Source organism: Panthera uncia, assembly GCF_023721935.1.
Source record: "Panthera uncia isolate 11264 chromosome D3 unlocalized genomic scaffold, Puncia_PCG_1.0 HiC_scaffold_8, whole genome shotgun sequence".
NCBI classification, from domain to species: domain Eukaryota; kingdom Metazoa; phylum Chordata; class Mammalia; order Carnivora; family Felidae; genus Panthera; species Panthera uncia.
Genome location: NW_026057586.1, coordinates 60,418,261 through 60,438,685, shown reverse-complemented (window position 1 = coordinate 60,438,685; position 20,425 = coordinate 60,418,261). Strand labels below are relative to the sequence as shown.

At 42.9% G+C, this 20,425-nt stretch overlaps 1 protein-coding gene across 1 annotated transcript in view; it reads right to left on the bottom strand.

Moving 5' to 3' along the window:
* Window positions 1-20,425, bottom strand: part of PIEZO2 (piezo type mechanosensitive ion channel component 2) — a 471,937-nt gene that overhangs the window by 92,558 nt on the left and 358,954 nt on the right. Inside the window, 2 exon segments of the mRNA XM_049620442.1 lie at window positions 7,382-7,542; window positions 9,572-9,765. Of these exon segments, the coding sequence (XP_049476399.1) occupies window positions 7,382-7,542; window positions 9,572-9,765 (355 nt within the window).

The window sequence follows — 20,425 nt, the reverse complement described above, 5'->3', positions numbered from 1 at the left end:
AAACACAACAAATGTTAACATTTTAACAAAATACTTTGATGGCTAAGTGACTCATCCTCAGTCATCGGCAAGTGTCATGTTAACTGGGATATTAAAAAACATCCTTTCCTCCTCAATTAATTCTGTAAGCCTAGTAAAGCTACTATGACATTAAGGCTCTTCATTATTCCTTTTATTATGTATTTAAGGCACCGGGTATAAAAACAGCACAATGAATTTACATACAACTCTTCATCTTTTGAGTGTTAGAGAAAGAGAAGAAAAGATCTATTTTATTAAGTCTTAATTAGGTTCAAAGTATCATATCCTGTGTGGCTCCCCGGCCTCAAGAAACATATGAGGCAGCGCAGAATAGAACTGCATAAAGGGCTCATGACAATATGGTGGAGGGGATATCTGCCTGGGCTGATGCTGGCTGTACAGGAGCACAGGGCTGAATGGCTAGTCAGGGATTAGGGAAGATTGCTCAAGGGCATTCAATCTAAACTGAGGCCAGAGGTACAAATAGGAGTTAGCCAGGCAGAGGAACTGTAGGGATGGGGCCTTCTGGAGAGAGCGAGCATGGAGTGGATGTCCTTGGTGCAGCAAGAAGCTCACTAGGAGAGGACTGTGATCAGGGTCCCTGTAGAAGGCTTTGGGATCCACCTAGGTAGGCTAGGGTGTTTGGGAAAGAAAATGGCGAAGCGCTCTAGGGCCAGATCATGGGGGTCCTGTATCTCATGTTTGTGAGGACAGGAGAGCTGGTGAAGGTTTTTGAGTTGAGGATTAACAGGATCATATTTATACACTGGTAAGAGGTTCTGGCTGCATGATGGAATACATACTGGCAGGAGAAGAGATTGGAACAGGGTTGGACATCTGGTAGAGTAATCTAATAGGGAACTGCTGTGGAGGTAGGGAACTCAGTTTTAGACATATTTAGTTGAAGGTGCTTTGGGGACATTCAGGGATAAGGTCATGTCCAGCTGTCACTTGGAGAAACGGGCCTGGAATTCAAAGAATGGACAGGATGAAGGCACAGATTTATAATTCTTGCACGTAGATAGCAAGTGAACCACAGGAGCTCATGAGACCACCCACAGGGGGTCTCGAATCAGAAAAGGGGGCTGCGGATGAAACCTAAGGAAGAGAGGGGTTGGTGGGAGGAGAAGGAGGCCACGAATGAGGCAGAAGGGAGGCCACAGAAGTGTGCTGTTTTGGAAGATGACAAAAGCGCTTCAAGGACAAGGAAATGATTGTCAATATCCAATGTCATAGAGAATCAGGAAAATGAGGACTGAACAGCATCTGTGAGGTGGGAAAACAGGGACTTGGAGAAGGACCATATTTTGTTCAATACAATCATGGTTGACAACGGTTTCATCCTTTCCCTGGTGGTAGGAATCTCGTGAAATGTCCTTTAAAAAGCAAAAAACAAAGACAAATACCTGGAACCCAACCAATATCTGATGAACCAGAATTTGTAGGGAAGGAGCTGGGTCATCCATGTACCTAACAAGTATCCAGGTGATTCTTATTATCAAGTAACTTGGGAAAGTAATTTTATGCCTCAAGCCTTCCTCACAAAACATTTTTCCACAAATTGCCATTTTCTCTGAATATAAACTTGTAAGGCTTGAGGCCACTGCCTTGAAAGAGGGGTCCCTGAAAACCGTGGTTCCCCAGCCGTGTGTTGGCCCAGCTGGCCTCCTCCCTCAGAGCACCTGCAGCTTCGGTGATCACTTTCACAGTGACACACCCCTGCATGACACCCTTCCCTTGCACTCACAGCCTCCTGGGGGCCCCTCTAATCTGGCCGTTAATGTGACTTTGGCTTCATTTGCCAGCCATGACCATCAGACTGCGAGAGAGACAAGAGATGTGTCTTTCATACTTTTGTGCCAACGTCTAGCACAGTATAAGCATTCAGCTTATTGTAATTTAATTTAAGTACATAACAAAGGCTAAATGAATGGTGAGTGAGAGTGAGAATCATAATGAAACATCAACTGACATCTGGGGACAATCTCAAGCTTTCAAGGTTTTATTTATTTCCTTCAGTCAGTAAACATTTATTGAGCTTCCACAATTGGCCAGCCTCCGGAGGAGCTGGTCAGGGTACTAAAATAAGGTGTGGCCCCTTCCTCAAAGAATAACCTGATCTCTCAGAGCTTTCTAGGAATGTAGTTGCACATACAAAAAGAAGACAATGTTATATATATTTAAAATCTAGGTCCTTCCTATGTGGTGTTGCTCTGGTAAGAGGAGGTGATGTAAAAGAAAGGCCTCTGTTGGGGCGCCTGGGTGGCTCAGTCAGTTAAGCGTCCATCTCTTGGTTTTGGCTCAGGTCACGATCTCCCCGTTCATGATTTCTAGTCCCGCGTCCCCGTGTCCGGCTGTGTACTGACAGCATAGAGCCTGCTTGGGATTCTCTCTCTCCTTTTGCTTTGCCCTTCTCCCTGCTCACTCTCTCTGTCTCTGTCTCTCAAAATAAATAAGTAAACTTAAAAAAATAAAATAAAAGAAAGGCCTCTGCAACAAATTCTTTCTCATGGCCTCTTCTTCCTCAGATGCCCATGATGATAACCTTGGAAAGGTTTAATGTTTGATTCCAAAATGACCTGAGAAATGACCCCGAAAGTTTGTGAAAACAAGTGGCCTTGCTGATGACCTTAGATAAGGATGAAGACTTCACTGGGGTTGTTGACTTTGTTCTCATTTTGCCATTTACTGATCAGCAATGTTTGAGAAAGAGTATCTTTTGTGCTAATCAAAATCAATAAGCTACAAATGGAAAATATATGTAGCAAATGTCATTGCTGATGGGCTTCTTTGGCTGAGGATAAGCCAAGCCTTCAAAGCAGAAGAGGCCCCTACAGGTATAAATCGGCACCTCAGAGGTGCACAACGTTGGGGGGTTGCTGTTCGCAGGTGAACACTGCCCCCGGAACTGTGCAACATGGTTCCCCTCCTGCCCATTCCCCCACCATGAGAATCCCCATACACTTGCCTCTGTTATAATCAGATAAGATTTAGACACATCATAGCCTGGATTGGCACACAGCTCCTTACAAGAGTCAATGGTTGTCTTTCTTCCCCAACTGTACTCAGTATAGAAAGACTTCAGTCAAAGCCACATGAGGCACCAAGTTAGAATGGATGGAAGTAAAAGATTCCAAAATGAAGTATTAGCCAGCTATGTAGACATTTCAAATCAAAATCGTTGATGGAAATCCGTTTAGAGGTCTTTAAGGCACTCTGAGAGGGTACAGATGGGTCAAGATGGTGAAGTTGACAGGACAGAGTGTGAAGAAATTTCTTTGTATGAGGTGCTTCTGTCAGTCCCCCCTTACGAGGTGATGGGGTGGGAAGGAAGGGATGCTACATTCTTCACCCAAACCCCAAGCGAGCAAGGAGCTCCAAGCAGCACGACGCAGAGACGCTGATGTGTGTACTCTGCGGTCTGGACACTGATGTCCAACTTCAGCCAGGAAATCCGGCTGCCAGGGATTTGGTGAGTAGGCACAGGAGTTGCCTCATGGGGACCCACATACACTAGCAGTGTGAGTGCTGCCTTTGGACCTGAATCGTGAGAGAGAGAGAGAAAGAGAGAGTGCCCAGAGCTGTTCTAAGTCCCGCTCAGGGACACTGGCCGCACGGGTGACGAGACTCCAATGGAAAGTGTCCGGAAGGAGAGGATGCTGGGAAACCAGGAGGTAGAAGAGCCCCATGAGAGACAGGGAAGATTTGATCCCCTCCAGCTCAGTGTGAGGCCGTCCTACGATAGCACACCACCATTCCTGCCTGACGCTGTGGTTCAGCCCGGGAGGTCACGTAACGGAAGTTAGTTCACTGGAAGTGGGGGTAAGGAGGAAGGCAGTGAGGGGAGGTATGTGTGAGAAAGAAAGAAGCCACTAGAAAAGGATTTGCTTCTACCTGGAAAGAGATCAGAGTTCAGGTGTTGGCAAGGATGTGGAGAAAGGGGAACCCTCTTGCACTGTTGGTGGGAATGCAAACTGGTGCAGCCATTGTGGACAATGGTATGGAAATTCCTCAAGAAGTTGAAAAGATACTACTCTAGGAGCCAGCAATTGCAGTACTAGGTATTTACCCAAAGAATACAAAAACACTAATTCAAAGGGATACATGGGCCACGGTGTTTATAACAGCATTATCTACAATAGCTTAATTATAGAAACAGGCCAAGTATCTATCCAATGACTGATGAATGGATACATATGTATATATGTACACACACACACACACACACACACACACACAATGGAATATTACTCAGCCATAAAAAAGTGAAATCTTGCTATTTGCAGTGACGTGGATGGAGCTGGAGAGTATTCTGCTAAGTGAAATAAGTCAGAGAAAGATGACTGCCATATGATTTTACCCATGTGTGGAGTTTAAGAAAACAAATGAGTAAAGGGGGAAAAAGGAGAAAGAGAGGCAAACCAAGAAACACACTCTTAACTATGGAGAACAGACTGATGGTTACCAGAGGGGATGGGGTAGGGGGGAGGTGGATGAAATAAGGGATGGGGATTAAGGATTGCACTTGTTGTGAAAAGCACCGGGTGTTGTCTGGAATGGTTGAATCACTATATTGCACATACATCGTATGCTAACTAGCTGGAATTTAAACAAAAGCTTTAAAAAAATAAAAAATAGGAACACTCCATCTTCATGCAAAAAAAAAAAAAAAAAAAAAGAGAGAGATGAGAGTTTGCTTCTTTTCTGTGGCTGGACAAGTCTAATTAATGAAGTGAGATTCTGTTTGCTACCTGAGGTAACTATAGTACTTTGTGTTCCCTAGGAATGATCAGATAGCATTTAGCATTCAGGGGCATGGAGAAAACTTTCTCTGTACAATACATTTTAAAGGGACAGCAGAGGTCCAAAACAAAGTGTGTTTTATGATTCCACCCCACATGTTCTGATCCTTGATATTCCAGCGACCTCAATACTCATCAGCAATGAAGGGAGCCAAGAGACCAAAGTCAGCGTGCAGACAGGGTAGACCTCGTGACATCCAAGGCTCACGCAGGAACTCACCCTTTGGGGCCAGCAACCCCTCATGCAGGTGGGATGACAGCAGGTGAAGCTGGGCTGATATACTTGGGGGCTAACCATCTCACAACAAGGGGTCTCTGGCAGATGCTAATAGGAGTGGGGGCAGAATTTCTCTGATCCAGGAGCCTCTGATGTGTTTTATTTTTTATTTTATTTTTTAAAAATGTTTATTTACCTTTGAGATAGAGAGAGAGAGACACAGAGTGTGAGTGGGGGAGGGGCAGAGAGAGAGGGAGGCACAGGATCCGAAGCAGGCTCCAGGCTCTGAGCTGATAGCACAGAGCCCGACGTCAGCCTCCAACTCATGGACTGCAGGATCATGACCCGAGCCGAAGTCGGACACTTAACTGACTGAACCACCCAGGTGCCCCGATGTGTTTTAAACTTACAGGTGAAAGAGGTGGAATTAGGAAGGACAATCCTGGAAGTGTGCACAATGTATGGATCCTAGAGAAGGAAATGGTCATGTGCTATCAAAGGCCATTTTCCTAATGGTGTAACAGGGTGAACAGATCATGTTGCTTTATCTACTTGATAGTCTATTAACAGGGAATTCTTGGGATTCATTAAGATGGTTTTAACAAACACATGTGGGATTTGTAAGAACGTGGTATCATTTAACTCTTTTATTTCTCTGTCTGAACTCTGGAGGATGGATTTCAGAGAGTGGATTTTCTGTGCCCTAATTTCTTTCATTTAACGCCCAGGCCCATCATAATATTGTCTTCTGTGCAACAACTTCTCATGCCATCAGAAGACATCTGTGCATCAGATTTGGTTAATTCAGAAACAGCCTTTGTGGATTTTAGGCAAATGCCTTCTCTTGCTCTTCTTCATTGCTCTCTATTTTTTTAAGTTTATTTTTACTTATTTGGAGAGAGAACTAGACGGCGAGGGGGGCAGGGGGAGACAGAGAGGGAGACAGGATCCCAAGCAGGCTCTGTGCTGTCAGCACAGAGCCCGATGCGGGGCTCGAACTCCCAAACTGTGAGATCATGACCTGAGCTACAATCAAGAGTCAGATGCTCGCGAACCACCCAGGCGTCCCTTCATTGCTGTTTTAATACTCTGACCCTCAAATTCTGTCTGACTTGGCAGATTTACTTCTGCAGTTAAAATGCTGAAACTTCTTTTTCCTCAGTGAACACGCATATTAGGCTAGATTTTAGTTCTAATTAATGTGGAGACTGTTAGTTAACAGTGGGGTATATGTCACTCTCTTCTATACATCTCTCATAGGGAGAGCAGTTTATGTTTTTGTTCCCATCTGGCAGTGATCACAGATCCATTCCAGATGGTTTGTATAAAATGGAGAAAGGTCTAGTTTAGGCTGGGGAGCTCAAATAAGGTGCATCCCTAGTGACCTTCTCGTGAATATTTCAGGTAGTATGATGTTATTTTTTAACTTTTAAAAAAATTAGAGGCAGTAGTTCCCTGACTTAATTTTCATAGGGCAAAGACTCTTTCGAATTGTCACTCAAAACTAGTCCAGGCAGATCAGAAACATGCAGAAATTATCTGCTGAACAAACTGAAAGAGAGCTAACCTCTCCACCGTATGCATCATAGATTTGTTGGCGGAATGATGCCTCTCCCCTTTCCAAATGAGAAAACAGAACTGCAGTGCAATGTTGAAACACTGTGTCTTGTCACAAAACACCCAATAATCAATAAGGTGAACTCTACCACGCTTTTTATTAAATTTGGGAAGCTGAGGGGTTCCTGGGCGGCTCAGTCGGTTAAGCGTCCGACTTCGGCTCAGGTCATGATCTCACGGTTCATGAGCGTGAGCCCCGTGTCGGGCTCTGTACTGACAGCTCAGAGCCTGGGAGCCTGCTTCGGATTCTGTGTCTCCCTCTCCCTGCCCCTCCCCTGCTCATGCTCTCTTTCTCTCTCAAGGAATAAACATGAAAAAATTTTTTTTTAAAAAGTTGGGAAGCCGAATTTGCTCCTTGGTAAACTGGAATCTTCTTGCTTTCCACACACAGTTTATGGAGCTAGATTTCCGCAGGTTCTGCAGAACAGTAGCCTGCTCTCACACACTTCCACCAAAGACTACATGAAAATAAGTAACCTTTCTGACATGAACAAGCCAATCAGGAATTCAGCCAGGAGCCTCTTTCTGCCCTGCTATCTTTCCCACCTCTCAGGGCAACTGCCCTTTGATTTTTCCATGTCAAAGGGTATGCGCCCTCTTAGAGCCTTGGTGTTCTAAGGTAGTGGGAATTACGCTTAAAACAAAATGGTGGACAGTTGGAAACGGGAAATGTTGACCCACTGGGGTTCTGCTTGGCCTGAAGATACAACAAACATTCACTTGCCTCTTTCACAGAGACCCAGATGATGTACGATGAAACAATTTTGATGATGTGCAACTCCAAAATCCACCACATGAACACCTGCAGTTTGTGAAAATACTCCAGGAATTTTAAGAAGAGCACAGTGAGGCGGTCAATCACCAGATGCCATTTGTTTCTTAAATCTGCAAAATAGTTAAATTCACCCAAGAGCATAAAAAAATGTGGGTGGCTTTTTTGTTTGCATTATTATTTAAAGCATATCTTATGCAGACTGGAACGAGAAACTGCAAAATAACAGTAGTGGATGAATTCTAAGAATGTCAAAATCTGGAGGAAGGGCGGTCTAAGAATCCCACATCATGATGATGTAGACACCATACGCTGAGACTCGGAGGGACAAGGATTTTTATCCACCTGTTAATTAAGTTAGTGTGGAGAGGAATTTTGACCTTATTTACTTCTAAGGCTGAGAGATAAAATTCCCTAGTTTCTTGGGAATATTCAGTAACCGAGCTCCCTCTAAATGACATCTTCCTTGCCAAAACCAGGCTTCCATAAGTTCCAGTCTTGTCCACCCCCCCCTCCCCCCCAACCCGGGGCTTAAAGAGGGCCTGGCTGAAGCTCACCAGTGGCTCTGGGGGAGCGAGCCTCCTCAAAATTGGGAATGAACACCAAGGGTCCGAATGACCTGGTCCCAGTTCATGAAATGTGGTCAGATGAATTCTAATCAAAATTTTTAAGCAAATTAGTCATTTCCCTCTTTCCACCTTGTGCCAGGTAGTAATATTTTGCAGACTGGGGTCATGTTTTTGTCTAGAAGGGCTGTCTTGGTTCATCTAAATGGAGGTCAGGACAGAAGCATTTTGTCGTATCAGCACGTCACCACACGTGTAGACAAAAGCTCACGAGCCCAGGCAGATAAAGACCTGAGCGTGTCTAAGTAGCTTCTTCATGTGGCTGGGGTGGTTGTAACAGTTCTTGTACTTGGTCCGAAAAGTTTAAGTGAAGTTTCAGTCGTCGTCGTGAAAAATGGCTATTTACAAAGTGACTCAGATAAGAGTCGATACAAAGATTTCAGTCATAACTGAGCATACTTTAGAGGTGTGGACGGCAGGTGTGTGGGGGGATGCCAGAAAAATGAAATCCAATCTTTAGTGAGATCCTATTAGTAACGCTCAAAACCTTCATGAAGTAGGACAGCAAATCTTAGTCCTGGGTCCTTGGTCCCACTGAGCTCGGTGCTCCTTCACCCTGAGGAACAGCCAGTGCTTAGATATGGAAAGGGCAGTTCTGGGCATCTCTCGGGGTCTTCTGAGATGAGGGAGTAAAGGGACCAGGTTTTGGGGAGTGTGCCTTTGGGAGGGATCTTCTGCCTTGTGCTTTTTCATTTTCTAAGCCCGTAAAGCACAGAACACCAGCAAAGTCAAGTGCAGCACATCACTGTCATGCCCCAGGCCACCACCCCAAAGGCTATGCAATCTTTCCTCCCATAGTGTCTGGGAGCTGCTAAACAGAGTAAAGCGCCTCGTGTTCTCTGTTCGCTGTCAGATAAGGCGTCCTGATCACCACGGCGGTCCAGATCTCCGTCATGCCCTATTAAACATTATTTCAAGTCTACGAAGAGAAACAGGAAAAAAGAGCCTAAAGAAGAAGGAGGGAGAAAACCTAAAATAACAACAACAAGAAAAACACCTCTAGGAGTTGGCTTCAAATGATAATCATCCTGTTGCTTATGTGCTCCACTGGTTCCCAGGTCCTGAAACATTAGGGCTGAATTACAAATATGTTCTCAATGACCAGTTCCCTGGAGAAGTCCCAGCCTGGCTTTTTTGAGAATGCATTTGAAAAGGCCCTGTCTAGAACTTTCTGAAATTCTACACAGCTGCCTGCCTCTGCTGCCGGTAGGAAATGTCCTGCCCAGGTTTTCTACTGAATAGAGGTTAGAGCCACACCCCTCTGGTTCTGGCCAGGATCACCTCTGGCAGATCAGTAGTTGATAACTAGTCATCTGCTCTCTTCTTCTAAATCAGAACCACACAGAAATGATGGGAGCAACTAGAACTGGAATGCTGTAACAATTGCAAAAAAGACCCCACCCCAATTTTTATTTCAGACTGTTTCAAATATATATCCATCGGGCACATGTCAGTTTCATTCACTGAGTCAGTCAGCCAGGATTTTCTGAGCAGCTACTGGTAGTGGGCGGGTTACCTGATGTCTCTTCCTCCTCCTCGTCCTCCCCTTCCTCCTCTTCTTCGCTGTCTTTCCCAAGCTCAGCCTTTTCAGGGCATCCCTCTGGTTTGTCCTCCCTGGACTCAGCCAGCTTCTTCAAGTCCGGCTTCTCCAGGCTGGCGGTCAGATTCATCATGGCAAGGTCTGGAAGGCTTCCTTCAGGGTGGGCCAGTCTGTTGGCAGAGAGCAGCCGAGTCAGGAGAGGAAAGAACGCCAGGGGAGATTTGAGTGAGGGGCAAGTAAAAGGAGGATAAACAAAAATGAAAATCAGTGCACGTACACAGGCCTTGCAATGTGGGGTGGTTAGCGTCTGGTCGCTTTTTTTTTTTTTTTTTTTTTTTAAGCTCTTTCTAAAAACAAACTGTAAACTCAGCTAGGTCTTGTTAGCTTTTCCAATTCAGGTTCTAGTGATTAGTCAGTAATGAGAGCTATCGACACCTAAACTTGACATTTTTCCCGGAGGAGAAAATGGTCAGAGTTTAGGATGTAGAAGCATGAAATGGCATCATGTAGAGCAAGCATTTCATGGCTTCACGGGGGACTTACTCATTTTGGTGGATTGGTAATTTTTTCTTGATGCTGCTCAAAGTAATTGAAATAGAAAGGAAAAAAAAAAGGAGATGAGAACAGAAGAATTATAAGGAATGTCAGAGATCACACATCATGCTACATATCATCCACTATCGCATTCCTGTATGCCGGTTGCAGTAAGTCCTAATGCCAAGTGCATTCCAGGATGGCGTCAATAGCGTGCTTGTGCTATGAACCCTAGGCTTGGCGACTTGAGTTGAGAGTGGACAGGACTGCAGGTTATAAAGGGGAGAACGTATAGACTACAGAGGCAAATCATGTCATGCTTTTTTTGGTAACGTAGCAAACCATCCCGCAAGAATCCAGTCACTTCACGCTTTTAATAGGCTTTTAAAAAACCATTCTTAAATGATACGTAATCGTAGTCAACCTTTGCATAGACTCATCTCATTCTGCCATCATCTAAAGCACATGTAGTGGAAGCGAAATGCTTTCAGGAGCAAGAAGTCTGCATCACATCCCAGTCCGTGGGCACGGGTATCAGCTGCAGGACACGCAGTCATAAAGACACGGTGTGTGACAGCCCAAGTGAGGCACCGGGAGGCAGTTTCACTGAGCCCGGACAGCAGCCAGAGCATTACAACTTATTTCATACTGGACAATAATGAGTACGATCTTCCTCCTAAATCGTTAAAGATTGTTATCTTTGGGCTCATCACCAGTTTGAAGGAATATTTGTGGGCAATAAATTAGATATTAGGAAAAGGTCTACTGGAAATACCGAAAGTCTTCCCCATTTGTAAAAATTCATGTATACCTTTCAGCTTGGGTGTAACGGGATAGACAATTAATAATGTTATTTTATTTGTATAACTGTGGACTCGGGAGTATATTATTTAACCTTTCTGGAATTCACTTTATGTTCTATAAAGTGAGAAAGTTTGGCTAGAGAAAAAATCTAAGCTTACTTGCAACTCATTGGTTTTATATGTGAAACACACTTGCGATGTTGGGTAACTGGTGACGAATCTGCATTGCCCTTAGATTTTCAGAGCGGTTACCGTTCAAAAGTAATTCCTCTTAACAGGGTGTCAAGCAGGTAAACTATAGAAACACTGTTAATCGAATGAATACACAACATCCCGGGGATGGTTCAACATTGGTGGAAGGGCTTACACTGACTTACTACTTTCTTATTTTCCAAAGCTAGGCAATTCACCCTCCTGTCTCTGAGAACGTCTTCCACTCTTGAAACTCCGGTACCATATTTTGTACACCAGCACTGCATGTCAGATCTCATGGGGCACACGTGCTATTTCTGCTTTGTCAGGACTCTGCGTATGAAATGGTATCCAACGTAAAAGCAACCGGGTGTCACACAACCGTCGATATTTATGTGTTCTCGTCAGCATTGCCAGGTGATGCATCTTATAAGTGAGAAGATACTTCTCATGATGACATTTGGTGGAAGTATGACCGTGTCAGAGTGCATTTCTAACATCTACATCAACACTGCCATGACTTGATACTGACATGAAATACAACTTGTCAAGAATTAGAGCTAGTTTATGGAATGAAACTTCCAGACCTGAGGCTGTTGCTTCTGCCTACATAACAAAACGTCCTGAGCAACAAGGCCCCCAAAGTGTCGTGGTACGAAAGGCGGGGCAGATTGAGGGGAGATTAGCTAAGGAAGGAATCAAAGAAAAACACTAGAGTAAGCCTGGTGTGAGTATGTCCCAAAGATTGACTTCTCGAAACCCGTAACAGTTTACAAGAGATCTGGGACTAGATAATGCTGGGGAGAGAAGAGAATCAGACATGAGTGTCTAAACCAAATATCTGCACATTTCTGTCTGACATAATCCTTATGAGGAAACAAGGCACCCGGCTGCCTGCAGGAGCAGACTAACCTCAGGAGCTGGTAAATGGCAAAGGAAAAAGGGGAGACTTCTATCAGGCTGTCATTGACTAGAGTCTAGGAGTCTGTTAACTGAAAAATTGCATGAGAAAATCTACGTGCATAAAATGTGTACGGGCAAAAATGTTTTTAATGCCTGATTGGAGTTTATGACTTTTTTTGCATTTTTTTATTTTTTATTTTTTCATTTATTATTATTTTTTGTTTTTTTTTAAATATAATTTATTGTCAAATTGGTTACCATTCAACACTCAGTGCTCAGCCCAATAAGTTCCCAAAGGACAGCTGTGTAAAGCCTTTCATTTTCTCTTCCATTTTTTCATAGCAGTTTTTTTGAAGGCAATACAGAAGAATGTTAAAGCATGTTCATTAGAATCAGAAAGACTTGGATTCAGGCCTCAACTAGAGAACTTACTAGCCAGGTGACTTGGCAAAACTCCCCACCCTGTCTCCTAAATCTCAGTTTGCTGATCTATAAAACGGAGTAACAGCACCTACTTCACAGGATGCCATGCGATTTCTGTTAAGCTCTTAACAGCGTTTAGCACACAGGGAGTATTTTTAAAGTAAGGAACCACCTGCTAACGATAGATTTCCATACACTGCTTTGATAATCTCCATCATGAAGAGGAATTAGAAACATGCCTTTGTAAGGGACACCAGACACTGGGGCAGGTGCTCAACTTGGACCATAACTCTGTCATCAGCACATTCTTGAACATAACTTGTGTATTAAAATGGCCACTTGGAAGAAAAAGAGCAAATGTTTCTTCCTTGGGAGTCTGTCTCCACCCCTCTCAATCTTCTGCACCCTCTGCTGTCTGCCATCCTCTCCCACCACATGTGCTGAGGCGGGGCTCCTGTGGAGGTAGGGCCATCTGCACAATGTGGAGTTCATGGGCAGAACTAGCCCCCGGTCTGCCATCCTGAACAGCTTGACTGATTCTCCAGGAAAGCCTGTGTACCTCAATCTAGATATTTCCACCCCCCGCCCCCACAGTAAATTTTAAAAAGGGATCCTGGTTTTCCAAAAATTACATTAGTAACCACGCTCCCTGAAACTTCTGGCAAAGAAACTTCCAATACTGGTATTTCTGTATTGATCCTCATGGGCAAATTATCTAATCATCACTTGAAGGAGACTTATAAATAGGGTGATGAACTGGATTCTCAGAGAACCCCCTCTCACACTTCCTCAAATCCCACCTTTTTGCATGCCTGGCCTCTCCCCACCAAGGAGTTCATTTTCTCTTCTTTGCATTGTCTTTATCTACACCTATAACTTCCGTACCTTGCTTTTATGATTATCCAGGCAGGCTCTGAGCTGTAATCCTCTCACTGACTGGCCATATCTCTTTCTGCATTCTAATAAAGCAGGTGATGTTCTTCTCTTTGTGTCTTTACTCACTCTTTCTTTCGTGCACCCACAGCTCTTTATACGGTCCATAATATGTGCATCTCTGCAATTGTATCTACATACTTTTATTCTAATTATGGCTCTGGGGATTCTTCCTTTAAAGGGCAGAAACCCAGTCTTAAGTCTACTGGGCTCGCTTGCAAAATGTGATTGACTGAATGTCTGGTGAATGGATTCTATGTACTGGATGGCATTCTTATTTGAAACAGAAGAAACAAATTATGATACACGGACAGCTGAAGAGGCTTAATTCTATACTAGGAACTGACTGTGACTCAATATATTAAGCCACATATTAAAGAAAATGGAGCCTACCACGGTAAAATCTCTTTAGTCTAAATTCCATTTATTTATAACTATTCTAATTCGGAATATGTGGTAATGTAAACTGCACTCACCCCATTCATTAGACTATTAGAAAAAAGAGATATCTTGCAAATTTCTAGTGTTTATAAGTAATATTTAAAGAATATCTATACTGCTTGTTTTCTAGAATGTGTACTTTTAGAAGACTATAGACACAGATGAGCAATTTATTTGTAAGTTTAATATCACATATTGAATGTGTGTGGTAGTAATTCCTTCAAAAAATCTACTAGACATGGGGCACCTGGGTGGCTCAGTCGGTTAAGCATCCGACTTTGGCTCAGGTCATGATCTCGAGGCTACTGAGTTCAAGCCCCGCATCAGGCTCTGTGCTGACAGCTCAGAGCCTGGAGCCTACTTAGGATTCTGTGTCTCCCTCTCTCTCTGCCCGTCCCCTGCTCACACTCTGTCTCTCTCTGTCTCAAAAATAAATAAACATTAAAAAAAAATCTACTAGACAGGATTGGGTATGATGACTCTAATATCTGCATATGTGACAGAAATGACCATTACTCCTGTTAAAACATTCCAATTTATTCTATTTATGAATTCAGTGGGAACTTCCCCACAATGATTCATATCATCAAAATTTTATCAGTCACCCACTGTCCCCAACACTCTTGCCTACACCTTTTTAGGTCATGTCTAAATGTTGATCAACCCAGAAGTTGAATGTAGGTATGTCTTTTCTTCCACCCAGAACTCACGTTTACAAACACATTATTCTCCCTGTGAAATAACACTGAGCATTAAGGAAGAAATTATGGGAGAAAGAAAGCTCACTTACTTAATAAAAGAATCGACTTATTTCTTACTTTCAACAAGACTAGGCCCTATTCAAAATTAGGCTTTACACACAGCCTTTTGGAAGCATAGTGAGGGAAGAGTTTATTGGGGAATGTCTTCCCTGGGGCATAAATCTGGCCTTTCTTAATATGTTAGCATTCACACAAAAATGAACGATTCCACTGGAAAGAAGACAGTGCTAACAGTGGAATTCTTTGAGTTTTTAATTCTTTCAGAAGACTTTGAATTCTGAGAATTCCTGAATATATCCCCTGGCCTTGTGACTTAAGAGGCATGGGCTTTCTCTCAAGAGAGAAGTCTGAGTCGATCAGAACCATAACTTCTGTTAGCCTGGGCTATTGGAACCCATCAAACCAACTCCTGCCTCCTTAGGTATCCAAGCCATCCCCTCACATAGCAGATGGTAAATACTTTATGGGAAGACACAGTGAAAAACAGAGAAAAAGATATAGAGGGACAGGGTAAGAAGGAGAAAGGGAGAGGGATGGAGGGCAGGGCCAGGAGTAGAGAGGAGGGAGGCCGAAAGGGAAGGGATAGAGGGGGAGGGATGGGATGGGGGAGAGAGAGAGAGAGAGAGAGAGAGAGAGAGAGAGGTTGAGAGAAAAGTTCCTTATGTTTTAGAGATGAAATTTCAATAGTTGCTCAAGATCTCCAGCTAGAGTTTTTAGCTAAAAACCTGAGGTTGATTTTTCTCCCTCAGGCTGTCAACAAAACCGCCCCCCAAAGGAACCAGTCACTCCTCACCCCTCCTTCTTCAGTGATTTGCAGAGCGATGCATTAATTTTTCACACTTCCTCCTAGAAGTTTTGCCTCCCAGGGCTTGCTACTCGGTTGTCAGCTTTAGGATTTTATTTAAGAGAATAGTGAGTGAAGTAGAAAACCAACAGATCTTACTTATAAAACCAACAGATCTTTAGAAAAAGAGTTATTTTGTTGATTGGGTTTGTTGCAAAACACACGTTTCTATGACCTAACTGACTGGCTTTATTACTAACGACATAAAGTTATAGGAGGGGATATTTTAATTCACCTATTTAATAAAGTAAGGACAGCTGTAGTAAATTCACTCCCTAAGGATCTTTTTCTCTGTGTTCTTAGGGAAGTTGAGGATAATTCTGCAAACAACACTTATCAAAGCTTATTGTTTATTATGTGTGGTCATTTGCATGTTTTATCTCCCCAGCTAGGTTATAGGGCTATAAGGTAAGGGCCACGCCTCAGTGCCCAGCTCTGCATCCGTTGTGAACTCTAGTGATGGCAACTATCTTTCTTCAGTATGCTGATCTATTGAGGTCTTAATTTTCTTATAACCATATGTTGTTGTGACTATTTTCACTTCATTCACGACATATGTACAGATGGAAGGTCAACTAACGGGCAAGGCCCTGAGGCAGATGATACATTGACACAGTGGTGAATTATACAGGGACTCTAGGCCCGAGGGGCTGATGCCTCTGGCAGGGGAGATAAGACAGGCAGGCAGGTGGGGGGGCTGGAAGGCAAGTATCAGGAGGCAGCAACCATAAAGTGCTATGGATATTCAGAGGGAGGGCGCATTACTTTTAGCGGGGGAAGTTGGCATTGGTGGGCACGTTCGTGGAGGAGCGAGATAAGCTCTCACGCGAGCCTTGAACTAATTCGCCAAAGAATGAAAGCGATGGGGCGTACGTTTGAACCAAGACCCAAGGCCGAGCACCAGCTGAAGACCCTTGGCAACCTCCGAATCCACTTGTAGCACCATTCAGAATAGTCACCAAATGGTTGTGTTGGCAAAATACATCCATGAGCATACCTGAAGACCACTGTGCACTATCTGACGACATCATTTTCCGTTTACAACATAGTAAAGTGTTTAACACACTAAGCGACCGTTAAAAAAAAAAAAACAACAACAAGAGAGAAAACATGGAAGTACCCACCTATTTATTATTAGATATACGCGCCCATTGACTTTGGCATGGCTACGAGGTGAAAGATGGAGCACGAGGTAGCATGCGGTGGCGACGGGGAGACAGGTAGGAGAGAGAAAGAGCAGACCGTTAGAGAGGAAAGAAGTAGACCGTCTTGCAAGCTTTACGTCATCATGGACACTTTCATGCACGAAGACAAGTCAGGGCAGAAAGATTCAGGAGCAACGTGAAATTAGATGTATTCAGGAAAAATGCTGGAAGGTGGCAAGGTCCGGTCCGTTCTTCTCATTCCTCCCCATCTCACACACTTCGCTAAAAATCTGTAACCTTTCAATTCTCGGAGCAAATTTATCAAAGAAAATACAATCTAATAGATTAATTCTTGCTCCTTCCCCCAGATTAAAAAGAAATGAAATCCTACTAAGTAACTAAGTGATCCTAACTAAGTAATATTGTTTTCTATGTTTTCTAAGACTGAAGGTAGAAAAAAGCCATTTTGTTTCCATATGCATTAGAATACTTTCTTTTTTTTAAAAAAAACATTTATTTATTTTTGAGACAGAGAGAGACAGAGCATGAACAGGGGAGGGGCAGAGAGAGAGGGAGACACAGAATCTGAAACAGGCTCCAGGCTCTGAGCTGTCAGCACAGAGCCCGACGCGGGGCTCTAACTCACGGACCTCGAGATCATGACCTGAGCTGAGGTTGGACGCTTAACTGACTGAGCCACCCAGGCGCCCCTAGAATACTTTCTAAAATGGAGCATGGAGGAATTGCAGGGATGGATATTAAATACCTTAGTATTTAATGGATATCTAGTACCTTAGTATTAAGTATATATATTATAATAATTATGTTGTGATTATGCTCTATCTAGTACCTTAGTATTAAGTATATATATTATAATAATTATGTTGTGATTATGCTCTAATATTATATATTTTATCAATAGGTAAGTGGAATAATATTCCTGAGAACACCTACTTAGAAATAAATATAGTTTTTTCTATTATTATGTATATCACAAAACTTTTTCGTAATACTAACTTGATAATTCCGTAAGGCTAACCACAATAGATTCTGCTTCAGTCACACGTGACATTTGCCTGTATGACCTATTTATGCACAAAAACACAGCTCGCACAAGTAGTGAACCAAATAGGAAAAGAACAGTTGGATATTTACAGAAACAACAGCAGTAGAATCAATGTAAGGAATATAATGGATTGATTATTCCCAATTCGTGGGCCATGGTGGGCGCAGAGAAGGCAAAGCGTGACTGTCCATCTTAACACTGTAAATATTTTTTTCTTCGTCAGTTTTATCCTAATATGGTCATTTATTAGGGCTCCAGAGACAAAAAAATACTCTGAGGTGAAAACTATTAGTAAAGAAAATACCAGAATGGAAACAAGTTGCCTAAAAAGATGGGATATGTATCCTAGGTTCAAAGTTAAAATTTGGGGACCTTTATATTAAACTCTTGCAGGAAATCCCAAAGCACTGAACTTGAGTTTGAACCAAACTTTGAGCTCTTTAAGGTCCTAGACAACTCTTTTTTTTTGAGGAACTAAAAGTGAAATCCCATGTTCCTAACCTCTTTAGATAGCTGGCCTTATATACTCTCATCACTGTTTATGTTTTCTTGGAAAATTAACTGTTCAGGGCATTTTTAGGGCTAAGCCATGGCCATGAGGATGGCAAGCAATGACCCCAAATGGCTACAGATCATTTAGATCTTCTTTCCTCTCTTGCCATGACATGGAGGGTGAGGGCAGTGAATGGAGCAGCCGTGGCAACGGGGAGAAAACATCTTCATGTGAAACTGTAGTCTTTCCCCAGAATCTACATAATTAAATAATGCTCTATATGCTTCCAGGAAACTCTGAGGAACAAATTCAGTTTTCATGTATCCTAGGTGATTCTTTGGCTGGTACAATTTTTGCTGAGCTGCATTGTCTTCTGCAAAACTGTGGCCCTGAAAGTCTCTATCTTCCTGGAAAATTGTAACCTATATCTTTGTTTGATTGTGTGACATTAGACTCAAAGGCTTATGATAACAATAAGAACAATGGCGGGGCGCCTGGGTGGCTCAGTTGGTTAAGCGTCTGACTTCGGCTCAGGTCATGATCTCATGGTTCATGAGTTCAAGCCCCACGTCGGGCTCTGTGTTGACAGCTCAGAGCCTGGAGCCTGCTTCAGATTCTGTGTTTCCCTCTCTCTCTCTGCCCCCCCCCCCAGCTGTGTCTCTCTCTCTCTCTCAAAAATAAAATAAACATAAAAAAAAAGCTCCTATATCCTGGAGAAACTTTGAACAGAAAATAAATATTTGAGGGAAGAAAGGAATTTTGAAGAAAAAAAAAATTGAAAGGTATCATTAGCTTTCACCAATAATTACATTTCTTTTACAAACATACAAACATGCCGACTAAAAGGCTTTTCTCGATTATTGACTATGATTTTTCGAACAGATGGTGAGGGTTTAGGGTTTATAATTAAATAAAGCAGATTACCTTGCCAGAGTCAAGTACCAAATACTAATTTTAGCCCCACGTGTGCCAAGCAAAGTCAAAAAGGTCATCAAAAAATACTTTTTCTAATTGTTGGTAAATCTTACTTTCCTAGACCAGCACTATGTTTGCAAGCTTTTTAACCTTAGAGTGAGTTCTTCTGCTAACAAATTTGCCTATAAACAATCTCTCCTAGGGGGCTCCCAAACTTCTAATAACTACCTTATTTTTCCTAACGTTTGATTATCACTGAAGGCAGCCACTGACCCCATTCGTACCCTCTTCCTGGCTGGGCGTTGGGAGGAGACAGGGTTTAGCTGAGTTCTTAGTGATGGTGGCAAGACAGGGTAGGAAATAACAGCTGCTTGCTATCTCTGCATTCCACTGGTTGCTCATCTGGAGCGCACTCAGAATGAGAACGACACGTGAACTCAGATTCAGCAAAACGCGATACGGAAAATAAATGTGTTAAATACATAGATAAAGATTATAAAATGGTTTTCATCACCAAATAAAAGAGTTTTGGAGTTATCTGCAACTCCAGCCCTTACTATAGCAGAAAACGGAACGCTTGGTATTTCATCAACTGTGCGTGATGAAATACTACTCTAACTTCTTTTGACGTACTCATTTTTTCCCTTAAAGAAGAGTTCAGAGGGAAGCCAAAAAGGCTAAATGGGATTGTCAGCTGGCGTCTACACTCCTTTCATACAGCCCTTTGCCCCCTTGGTTGCTTAACAAGTGTTTTTCCAGGAACTGAATGGTAAGGCTAAATCTGAAACAAAAGAGGAAAATCAGTGTGAACGTTCACTAGAAGAATGCTTGAAATTTCCCTGTGAGGGACCAGACTGAGAGATTTGCGATAAATCCATCACGGTTTCAACACACATGGGCAGGGAGAGAGATATCTCATCTGTTGCTTGTAAACACTTGATATTTATCGATGAGAAGACAACAGAGAGATGATCACAGCAATTACTGTCTTCACTTTATTCCCTTACTTGTTATTCTCATCACTAGATTGGAGATCCTATCCTTCTTAGCTGAGGTTCTTTATTTCCAAAGCGGAAGGGAAAATCCTGCACCTCACCTTTTGGTATGCTCTCACTTCCTTACTGGTTGTCAGCCCACGCTCTGAATCAGCCAGATTTCGTAAATGTTCTCAAAACACATCACCAGCCCAGACACGAAATATCCACCGCCACCTCTGAAGTGTTTGCATCTGCGCAGCTATTTTGAACCCACTCACATGATGGTGAAGATCACTTCGCATTAACCAGTCACGAGTCACCACCAATTGTTACAGAAAGTGTCATCAAATACTCCACATTCCACCCCCCTCCCCCTCCAGATTGGTACTCATGGCAAGTT